General features: G+C 38.4%; 1 protein-coding gene across 20 annotated transcripts in view; it reads right to left on the bottom strand.

Annotated features, from left to right (window-relative positions):
* Window positions 1-12,427, bottom strand: part of LOC108143374 (heterogeneous nuclear ribonucleoprotein L) — a 102,600-nt gene that overhangs the window by 71,648 nt on the left and 18,525 nt on the right. For all 20 annotated transcript variants that reach the window (XM_017267697.2, XM_017267694.2, XM_017267695.2 and 17 more), the window contains exon 3: window positions 2,479-2,616. In XM_017267697.2, coding sequence (XP_017123186.1) covers window positions 2,479-2,616 — 138 coding nt within the window. The remainder of the gene's footprint in view (window positions 1-2,478; window positions 2,617-12,427) is intronic.

Below are 12,427 nucleotides of genomic sequence, written 5' to 3'. Positions count from 1 at the left end.
TTTGATGCTTTTAGTGTCTTCTTATTAAAAAGTTTTTAATCTTATCCCGAAAGCTTTTTGTTCCGTGCGGATAAGCGGCATTCCCTACCCTTCTACACTCTCTTCGCTGCGGAAATGGGCCAGGCGTAGCTCTAGAAAAGTTTGACTCGTAGCTCACTTTACTTTTCGTTTTGGCGTGTGTGGAAATGGAAGAGCGAAAATTGGGAGTGGCAGTGGTAGTCTGCATTGTTGACAGAAGTTCCGGATGCTATTAGAGGTCGTTTAGTTTGCGATTAGTTAAGCCAAAGCTAGTTGGAGCGTGTGATGGAGCGTTCCTCGCCGACGAACGTGCCCGGCCCAAGTTTCCCAAAAACTTTCCGGAAACAGTTTTTTTTGGCGATGCTTCTTTTGAATGTTTCAGTAGGGGGTAAAATTGCATTTGGCATGCCTCTGCAGAGGCACATTTAAATTATATTTAAAATAGTCTAAAAAAAAGTGCTTTACAATTTAAAATGCAAATTTTATTTCGAAATTATTTTAATGAACTTTGCCTATTGTCTTAATTATAAGCTTCTGACCAATTGGCAGATCAATTAATCTTTTCAACCGATCTTTACTCTGGAAATGAATCCTGCCTGCTGATGTTCTTATTGCTTGCACCACCTTATGACACAGGGAATGCTTTTAATCCGATTTGCAGCTTCATTAATACCGGAATCCGGCTCAATAAAAGGCTGATGTAACAGATATTTTTCGAACTGCCAGAAGCTTTTAATTTGTGTCGCATAAAGAGAAAGACGGAGAATTGTAAAGAGAATTGCTTAATTGCAGAACAAACACGCTTCTCCATGGCGATGACTTAAGTCAACAGAAAGATTTATTTCCGTTGGAAAAGCTGCGGGCGAGTCTGAATGCGAATGTGAATATAAATCCAGTCAGCCGGACTTTACGACAATGGAACCTGCGAAAAGTCATTCAGTGGAGTCGGACGAATGGAAAATCCTGCTGCACAAGGCAACACAGGCAGCCATTTTGTCGGATGCGAATTAACATGTCTGGGCTTTTTGGCTTTATCCACACATACACACACAGCGCTTCAACTGCTGGCCCCAAATAATTTTCAGTTTTGTAGTTTTTATGCTGCATGTTTTCCACTTCACAGGATTTTATGTTCCACTACGCTAGCACTCGGCTCAAGTGTTGGAAAATACAATTGCCTGCGCACACACACTCTTTTTCCACACTGACGGAGGGACAGAGTAAGGAGTAATACCAGCTAAAGAGAGAGAGGGGTAGAACATTTCCGCATTTTTGTTTTCTTTGGCTTTGTTGTACTGCTGCACCGCCGTATGTTTTTGCCTTTGCTAAAAAGACAATAAACTAAGCCAGTGTGCGTGTCTAGATTTCATGTAGCTCTAGAAATGTCTACCCTATATTGCCAGGATATAGGCCGACATAGGGTTGGGAAATGGGTCTTAGCAAAAAGCCTCTTGATCCACATTTGAATGGAGTAACTTTGCTTTCTAAAACTCATTTTCATTAAAATTATTTGAAAAGTAAAACCATGTATTAAATTATTTTTTCTATCTAGAGGCATTTTTTGTTGATTCCCTATTAGGCTATTCTAAGCATTCTTTAACTTCACACAAACAGAAATTTAACAATTCTAAAGGAGCTTTCTTAGTTTATGACCATAAAACCTGAAAAAACCTTAATTACTTTCAAAATAAATTTTATTTAAGACCCCTTGATAAAACTCATAAACTGGTCCAATTTAAGCTGAGTACCAAAATCTCGAGTCCCAGTTTTAGTCTTTGTATGCGTCTATGCGTGGGCGTGCTTCGCACGTTATTTAGTCTCAGCACACTTGAGCACTTTATGCATTTTTTACGTTTTGTCGGTGCATTGTGTTGTTTTTCTCTCCTCTTATAATTGTTGCTGTTGACGTTGCAGGTTGTTGCTCGCCTAACAATGCACTTGGACTAAACACTCATCCAAATCCCGGCCCATCTGCTATCCCCACTTGTTGTTGCCTCTGCCCCGGTTAAGGACACTCACTTTCTGGCCATTTTGTAGCTAAAAAGTATCAAACATTGTGATAAGACCAAGCATACCACAAAGCCAGACACAATCAACACTCGTCTGTAGCCTAAGCTACAACAACATTCGGGGCCAGAGGCGACAGTGTGGCAAATAACTGTTTTCTTATCCCCTGCACACATATCCATGCCTGAAAACTCCGCTCGAGTGTGTGACAAATTTTCTAACAGCTACAAAACAAATTGCAATGGATTTTATTTTATTTTCTCCGATTTCTTACCCAAAAAGTAAAATAAATAAAATAAGAAATAGAAGAGATCTCCCTTCATACATTTCAACATACTAAGTATCTGGAGGATATAAGGATATTATCGTCGTATAATATATTGTATGTTTGGGAGTATATGCTGCAGAGAGAGAAGGAGTAAAATATAGATATATATTGCTGTGTGTACTTACAACTGTGATGGGATAGAAGGGATTTATGATGGTGAAGAGTAGAATGTGATTTGGCCGTGTAGTCTCGGGACGCTTTCTCCGTAGGTCGTCATTTGACTTGTTCATAAGTGCTTGCTGCTGGTTCTGTTGTTGTGTGGACTGTAAAAATATGTACACAAACACATATATACGGATAAGTATCGGGCTTTGTGGTGACGAAAAGTATAACAACAGATTTATCAATATATAGTAAATAAGCCTGGCTTTTTCGTGGTCTGAGCGTGTGTTTACAGCATGTGCATAGTCGTGTTTATTTTAGTTTATCGTGCGGCTTCTGTGTTATTTTTCGTAAATTCATATTGCTTAAGAGATTATTTTTAAGCAGCTCACTTTGATAAATATATTTTAAAAGCCTAATAAAGAAAGTAATTTTTAAATAAACTATTCTCAATGATACAAGATGCTAACAATAGGAAGACGATTTTCAGGAGCAATACATTGATACACCTCAACAAATTAAATGATTTTCTGCCTTTGTTTTATAATAACTCAAACCAGTTTACTTTTAAATATTTATCGACAGTAAATATTCAGCAACAAATCATGTTTAATATTATATACTAACGCCATTAATTGTGTAAATTATTAAATGCAATATCATGGAGTAAGAGGAAATCCACTTAATTAATTTTCTCTTCTTCTGTTTTAATTTAAATTCACTTTAAGCTTGATTTTTATGTACGCTCAGTATTAATTACTTATTATTGTCTTATAATTACACATTTTAATTTACACATTCATTACTATAACTACAGTTTACTTATGGAATTGATGAAAGGCAGGTACCATTAATATTTTCAAAGGGACCCCTTAAATTCTGCTTAAATATCACAAAATAATTTTCCCAGTTCCGCTACTTTATCGCATTTGTCCGATCGCTTACGTAAAACCAAACGAATTGATTTTCTGCACTAATGGCATAATTTAAAGCATTGCAAAAACACATTTTCTATGGCTGAGTGCAAAAATTTAAGTCAACATAAAGTTTTGCACAATTTTTTCCCCGTTAATTGACGCTGTCATGGCGATATGTTGAATGCTCAATGTTGAATATTATGGAAAAGGCAGCAGCAGGGTTAAAGCAAACCAGAATTTTTTTGGTTTGACTGCAGGCATTGCTAACATAATTTCCGTTTTGTTTTTAGTAAGCTGATTTTTTATAAATAAATTACGGAATTTAGGTGAACCATGTTTATGTCACGTTCGAATGTCAATCAGCGACGACAACTGCGGTAAATTTAAATGTTTTGAATATTTCCCGCACGCGGGCAGGTGTTTTGGCCACTTGGTCTTGACACAAAAAATCCCGTTGATGCTCGCACTAATTAACTCGGTACTTAGGAGGTGGTAAAACTTGGATAATTTCTAATCGTTACATGGGTTTTCCATCTGCCCGCAACACCTTGACATTTTCCTAACTTTTCCAGCAGTTTGTTCGCTCGTTTTTCTAGTCGCCTTTCCTTCGCTTACACAACTTGAACATGTCAGTAGTGTCGGTGTTGGTGTTGGCAATCCACTAACTACTAATTACTATTAAAGTTAATTAACTTTTACCGTAGTTCCGATTCAGTATCCGCAATTATTTCATTGCTGCCTTGTCGTACTTTAAACATTTCGCTGATGCATTTCACGAGAAATTCAAGGAGTGGATTCCACTTGGTTCTCGCACTTAACCCTATTTTTATATTTTGTTGCCGCCTGTTGCTACCTGAGGCTTTTGTTTCCATTGCCTGACTTTAGCAATTAGGTTAATGGCTCGCTTTTGTGACGTATTTTTAGACGCTTGTGCAAGTTCTGTGTTCGTATAATAAATACAAATATGTCAACATTAAGTCAAAAGCTGAACTGCTGACCTTAGCTTTATATTTGCAATTGAGTAGAATAATGAAAAGAAAAGAGAGAAAATATGCATTTAGGTAATGTTGTGGAAAGATACAAAATCAGATTGCATTGTAAAGTATTTAAACGCCTTCGATTTTCTTTCAACATCTAGTTTAAATAAATTCATAGATTCATATCAGTGTCACCACAACATGAATTGATCATTTGGCCACTTCATTATCCAAAAAGTGAAATCCAATACCAAATACCAACAGACAGCTTCCTGCTACAACGTCCTTGTCTCGTCCAAGGGTTAATTCAAATTTCAACAACTTTGACGCATACAAAGCGATTTGTGTGAAAATCCGAGGAAAAGTAAAGAAAACAAAGAGCTAAGCGGCATGCCAGCAGGAGGAAACATTTGTTTTCTGTCAAATTTGCCTTTAATAATAATACACCATCAACATATTTCTTTTCTTTCTACCTCTTTCACCCTCACTCACAATTTTCTCTGAATTTTTTTTTAAGTTTCCACCCCGCATCTTACCGTATTGGAAGCTGTTGATTAAATTTCATAAAGACAACAAAAACCGATACTAAAATGATTGATTGGCGGGTGGATGGCTAGATAGATAGATAGATAGATGAATGGTTCGTTCGAGGGGATTGTGCCTAAGTGCATTGAGCCTATAGAAGAACTGTACAATTTGCTGTGGACGCTAGGTTGATTTTTATCTTTCCTACTATTTTTTTTTAATTTAATTTCGCTTTATTTTTGGGTAAAAACATTTGAAACATTTTTAGCTCAGCGGCGAACAAATTGAAAATAGCCTGCAGGCGAGCTGCAGCGGTGTGGCAGTGTCGCGGCTGCATACCGCAACGCATTTCAGCTCGAACCGCAACGAAATGAAGATGAATTACCCACAAAATTTCACCACAACAACATCGCTACGTCGTTCGGTCCATGCAAATTGCGAATTGCAAATCACAAATAAATTTTGCTTCGAGAAATTTGCACTCAGTCGATCAAGTAGTCGCTGCTGCTATAAAGTGCAGTCTCAGCCACCGACATCCACCAGATACACATACATAGGTACAGATACAAGTGCACAATATAAATGCGTTTGCCAAGAAATCCACGCAAAACCCAAACGAAATAAAAAAAAAAGTACAAAAATCAGAGAGAGAGAGAAAGAAAACGATGTGTCGCCGTCATGAAGATGAAGATGAAGAAATTGCCGCTGGGTTGAGTCGCAATCGCAATGAACTGCAAGTTTCAGAATCTCAGATAAAGAATCGAGGTAGTAAAAATAGCAAGAAATATAGCCAGATTCCGGCAGACAGCCAGTCAGCCAGTCAGAAGGAGAATGACAGTCTGGGAGACAGACAATTGAAGTATGCATTGGCGTTTGCCAAACTGTCCTCAAAAGGATTGCTCAAAATGTACATAGCAAATGCAATAACTTGATCAAGAAATATTCACAGCAGAAGTTTAAAGCATTTGAGAAGAAAACATTTAAGTCGGCTTCTAGATAAAAAAGCTGTAAGCCTTTGTTTCGAAGCACTGATCGTATGATATTACATACACCATTACCTGCACAAGAACCTCAATGACATATTCATTACCGCAACCGCATTACTTAACCATTTATAACCGAGACCGTTACGGAAAAACAGCATTATATTTTGTGGGGGTTATATTACCGATTAGTGAATAACAAATTGAAAGTTTATACAAATAACCGTAACTTGCACTGAAATGTAAATATCTAACATTCTTTGGAAAAAAACATGTATATCTAAAACGGTTATCTCCTCATTATCATTTTTTTTTTCCTCTGTTTACACAGATGTATGTAAACAGATTGACACAAACAAAATATTCCTGCTTTTCTCTGATTCTGAATTAGACAAGATGATCCATTTGCAGCATTTGCTCAGCTCATTTGCTGTTGTCCAATGTCCCAGGTAGCTAATCAAGAACTTCCCGAACAGCCCCAGAACTGTCCATCTCTCTAGTCGGCATCCATATGCTGGTGTCCTTCATTTCTGCGAGACTGCGGCATCATCATCATCATCATCTTTGCCCCGCAATCCCTGCCTTCGAGCCAAAATCGAAAAAAAAAAAAAAAAAAAAAAAAAAGGAAAAAAGTGAGATGCCAGGCAGAGGAAAATGTCTGGCGACAGCAACATGAGGCGGCATTTGTTACTCGCAATTAGATGCACTGTACTCTGCCAGCAGACGGGCGCACTCCCGGCGCTTTTCCAACCCCCCAATGGCCCAATGGCCCCTTCTCGGTTTTGGTAGCGGACGAGCCGAGACGAAGGCCCGCAAATGTCGAACGAAAATTGCACATAAAATGCAATTTACCAAATGCTTTCTTCAACGTTTGCGTTGCGAAATTTAATTAAAACAGCAGCCACAACAACCACAATGAAATTAAATGCTGCAGATCAGTGAGCGACAAGAGCGAGTGCCAGAAGATCCTCGGTTTGGACCAGGCCAAGTAAAAACATCAAAAGTCCAAGTCAAGTGGCCCAACATCAAAACGAAAACAAGAAAACCAAAAACTAAAAACTAAAAGCACGAAAATTATCAAGAGAAGGAATTACTCAGACTCGGCCGGCACAAGCGAAATGGAATTACAAAATGCCATCGAAAATAGTGAAACAATGTGTAAGTTATAAACAGTCTTGCCGCAATGCATTCGTATCTACGCGATATATTTCTCAACGGCCTCCACTACTTGGGCGGCAATCAATCATTTTGGCAAAGACAAACCTTTTAAAGTATATAATATATCGGGGGATCGTCCGCACACCCCTTATCGCATGCTATTGGCATTGCTCATCGGCGTCATCATCCTCATCTTCATCACCGCATCGAAATTCTGCGGCCGCAAACGTCAGAGATACATTCTCATGAATGACATAAGTACTCGGTAAACACATTTCTATGTTTTGTATCTGTATCTGATTTGTTTCTAAACTCAGGCATTCGAATCGCTCGGTAACAGATTGCTCTTTTTCGTTCGGTTCTCAATTCTCAACATTCAGCCATTGGCCATTTGGCCAGATCTCTTATCTCAGTTAGCAACGCTCATTAGTCACAGCGGGTGGTGGCGTTTTCCGGCTGGGGGCAGGGCCTCAACACGTGGAGCATTGAAAATTGTCATTAGTTCGGCGTTTGATTTTTCCGTGCCGCTGCTTGTTTTCCTATCGTGTCTTTCCCCCTTGCCTGTCTGCCCCTTTTAGCTGACGTGTACAATGAACGATATGAGAAAAGTAAATTGCATGTGCTTTGCTTTCTAATGAATTTCAATTAAAAAATGTGCCCACTAGGCCACATAAAGAGATTAAGGCCAATGTGGAATTTTCTTGTCTATTGATATTAAACGGAATGATCTATATTTAATGAAAAACAATGCTTTGCAAACAATAACTTGGCTTTCTGTAAGTGTTGTTCTGTAGGATAGGATTCCGCAAGATATCAAATAAAATATTTTACTCCACAGGATTCAGGTATAAAAATAAAAATAAGTAATCAATTGGCCCCTCAAAATGATATAGATATTTTCCAAAACGACTTCTTAATTTATCTGCCAAACGTACTCTAGTTATAATATAAAAAAAAATTTACTAAATTACAGAGTGCCAGAACCAAATCTCTGCAAACATCTTGTGCATTTTCCCGAAGAAAAACTATTGACAGGCCAGACACCCACCCTGCAAAAAAAGGAAGGAAATACAACAAAATGAGCCATAAATCCATCCATCTTTTCAACAAACTCTGCCGAAGGCGGAAAGTTCTTGCTGCTGCTGTTTGTTGTTTGCTGTTGATTTGCGTTTTCGTCATTTTAATGTCAGTTCACTTGACGTGCCAGTGGATACAGCAACAAACTAGAGATACTCACACGGACAGATGTACAGACGGTCGGTCGGACGGACGAACGCACGGACATATGGAGGGATGGATGGATGGGCTGACTGACTTGGGCCTGAGGTCTGACCGCGTTGATCACTTATGAAAACAGTCTGCTGCTGCGTCTTCGGCCGTGTGCATGTAATTTATGTGGAAAAATCTTTCGGGCGCTTCAAACATAAAACAATTTTCATTTTCATTTTAATTTTCCCCCTTCGCCTCAACTGCTTCTTGCGGTCTGCGCGCAATTTACGCGCCGCTTTTCATGTGAAAATCTTCACTAATTCGTCTGTTTGGGGTTCTCGTTTCGTCTATACATTTTCGGTTGCTTTTTTTCATAATTTTTTATTTATGGAAAATGCTTTTAAATGCGCATAAAAATACATGCAAGGTAACGGGTTGGTGGCAGGCCGGCAGGAATACAAATTTGTATTGAGACGGAAATTGATTACCAAAGAGCAGAGAAGAGCTATAAAATACAATTCAGGAAATGAGTTGAAAATGCGGACAACCCTTAAATTAATTAAATTAAATTTAGTAAAACTAATTTCAATTGCGTAGAAACACAAAGTAAATCGTACATGCATGAGAATAAGATTAATTTATATTTATTTTGGGGTCTCCTCCGCCGGCCGCAAAACAGCAATTGAATTAAATGTAAGCAGAAATGTCAACAAATCTCTGAGATTTTCACGCAATCTCCGACTGTCATGTGGAATGATGTGGATGGACAAGAGAGCATCATCGAGTGGCGAATGGCCGTGCGGGTGGTGCTGGGAAATGGGGTAGACATTCCTCGTTGGGCGTGCACAATTGAACATTTTTCCTCATTGTGCGACGTCGGCGTCTCCCAAGGTGTTTCGATTCCTGCAAGAGTCTGCGGCATCCGCCAGTTTTCAACGAGATTTAGGCACTTTTTCTCGTTTTTTCGGTTTGCTTGGACCATTGCTACGTCAATGAGTAAAATATTTGCGCTATTTTTCTTACTTGACAATTGGCCGGCCGGGGAAGCGCCGACAAAGCAAAACTAATCAGCGCGATGCGTAATCGAATCCACCTCGAGTGGGAGAAAAACGTATTTCTTAACCGAAAAAATCAAATTTATATAATCCACAAGCACGTGCCGACCTACATAGCTTTAAAATGGACCTAGAGCATATATAATAATAATATTTTTTAATTTTTTCTTGGTTCTTCCAGCGGAAACTCAAAATTTTTGCTTTTGATCTATTTTACAACGTGCATGACGGAGAGCCGTATATCAGTTCTAGGCCAAATGCCAAAAAGCTATATTTTGTGCCATTGGCGAAATAAGTGCCTGGCCGATTAAACATGAGCATTTATCATTTACTTAATGAGCAGTTAGCAAGCTCTTCGCAATTATATGGACTGCATCTAATTAAGGACCGAAAATAAATCAACCATTTGCATTCGGCGGGCAATTGAGTGTAGAACGCAAATAAATCCATATAAATATATTACCTTTTCAAAAAAAGATTGGTAAATAACAACTTATTTAACTTAAATGTAAATAACAATCTACTTTTGTATTAACACTTGAAATAGATTTTAGACAAATTATTATGTTCTCTTTAGCTTAGCCACTTAGAGTGGTAATCCTCGCACTCAACGCACACTTCCAGAATAATCCCCAAAATAACTTCATGTAGTGTTCGGCCAAATTTATGGCCAACAAGAGCTGAAGCAATTGCAGTGCGATAAAAATTTCATTTACCAACTTTTCCGAGCAAACAGACTACCGAGGAGCTATGGCCATAATCATCATCAACACCACCTGCGACGACGACTAGGCAAACAAAGCGGCGTGAACTCCACTCACCGGGTGGGCGGCCACGCCCCTTAATCCCAATGTGGATGTGGGACTGTGGGTGGGGGTGGGGGTGACGGAAAAAGAGATGGAGCAATTCGTTGGCTCCATTCAAATGTTTACGTTGGCCGCGGAATCTTCATCGTCGTTGGCGGCCACTAAATTAACGAGTCGCATCGTTCGACCAAGGAGCCACATCATTACCCATTTGCCGCTCTGCTCCCCCGGCAACCAGAAATCTTATTTTGCACACGGAAAACAAGGGAATGAGTGTCAATAGAAAATACAAACAAAATTAAATCAAGTCTCCACAAATCGATTTTTTAAATTGTTTTTTTATAAATTAAAAAAAATTGTTACTGTGTTTCAAAAGAACATAAGCAGTATATTTGAAATTACATTTACTAATGAGTATTTTTATGAATTTGACAACATTCCATGTATCTTTAAATTATAAATTAACATTTAAACTTAACAACGTTCGTGGCAACCTTTTCAAAAACAACGTTATTATAACGCTTTTATTTTATACTTCTAAATGTTATTATAGTCTTTTTAACCTTAGTTTAAAGGTTCTTTTTAAAACACCACGTCAGCGAGAAAAACTGATAATTAACTTTAAATTAAAGCACCTACAAAATATATAATTTCTTTATGTGCACTGCTTAGGCCAACGACAACGTCAACTTTAACTGTGTTAATCATCAAATAGGAAAATAAAAGCGAAACGGGAGCTGTTTGTGCAAACACAAAACAGTTCCCCGCTGAATCACACTATCGTGAAAACCACCCACTGCACCACTTTGCACCTGACCCACTGCTACACATTCGCTGGCAGAGAGCGATTCAAGCGGATCTAAGCAAACCGAACCGTGCTGAACTCGACAGGCATTAAATATTTGTCAGCAGTTTGCCAAAGTCTGCCCCCAGGTCTGTCTGCCGAGCTGACAAAACCCCCAGCTCACCATCTACCCATCTAGCAAAACACCCACCCACCATTCCCGCCATTTTTCACCTGTGCGCGCAAATTAACACATGTGGCCAGCTGAGTTGTTGTTTTCACTCTGTTTTCTTTGTGTGCAACAACATTTTTCCAGCTTGTGTCGCCGCTGTTATTCTTATTGTTTTTATCAATATTTAAACACATTTCACTTTATTGTTGTTGGCTTTCTTTAGCATTTTCAGTTTCGCTTGTGCGCTACTTTTCGTGCGAAGACTATTGAGGATTACCAACTGAACTACAAAAATGTTTAGCGCACACGTAAATATAATGAAAGTTAAGCTTCTTTCTTTTTATTAAAGATAAGATAAGAAGAAATTATATTTTTACTAGTTATTTTTATAGCAAAATGTGATCATTCAAACATTTTTCTTTTGATTTTACCTAAGTGCAATTAGTCTTTTAAGCTTTTTTAATGCCTAAGTTGTGTAAAAGTATTTTTTACACATTTTATGCTTAAATACTTTCTAGCCTGCCTCTTAAATGTTTGTTGAGAGCTTAAATTTAATTTACAACCAATTTTTCCATTTCAGTTGCACCAAAACTACTTCAATATATTTTATGCTTAAATACTTTATAGCCAGCAACTTAACTGCCTCTTGAAGCTTTAAATTGTTCACTCAACAGCCAATTATATACGTTTGAATGAAGTCAAATAAAATAGGAAAATTAATCGTCTTTCTGTGTCACCTTGTGCACTCTAGGTTCATGTATCTTTGAGATGATTTTCCTGTAGCGTCAGGGAAGGTGATCTGTTCTGTTTGCTATTCCCATTCCCATTGTTTTCTTAGGTGTTTGCTTTGTATTTTTAGCCGGTTCGCTGTTGAAATGTGCTATCAGTAGCGAAATGTGCCAGTGAAAAATTTAAATATTTCACGATAAAAAGCGAGGCAGAGAGGAAAGTGGAATTTTTGTTGTCTCCCATTGCGTGTTTGGTGTGAACGAACTGTCGCTCATTTTGATGCGTTGTTATTCCAACAATGCAAAGTGCGCTACATAAATAAATGAAATTGAAGTATTGTATCTTTTTATTTCGTTTATATGGAGCAGAAATGCTCGACGGGTGAGCCATGGTTGGCTGAGCTCTGCTATCAATAACGCGATATATATCCCATACAATAAAACGAGGCTAAAGATACATTATAGCCAGTTGGCCAACTGTTATTTGATAATCAACGGCAGCGCGACGTGCAATACGATTGTTTCCGGCTCCCATTAACGATCGACTGTGGCAGCTACAAGATATACTTTCGACACTCAATTCTTGTTTGCACTTTCTAATCTATGATTACCATTGATTGGGCCTCCAATCGAAACCCATTAAAGCACAGCAAGGCAA

Source organism: Drosophila elegans, unplaced genomic scaffold (genome assembly GCF_018152505.1).
Source record: "Drosophila elegans isolate 14027-0461.03 unplaced genomic scaffold, ASM1815250v1 contig_183, whole genome shotgun sequence".
In the NCBI taxonomy this organism is placed as follows: domain Eukaryota; kingdom Metazoa; phylum Arthropoda; class Insecta; order Diptera; family Drosophilidae; genus Drosophila; species Drosophila elegans.
Note: the sequence above shows the minus strand (reverse complement) of the source record. Positions and strands in the feature narration are given on the sequence as shown.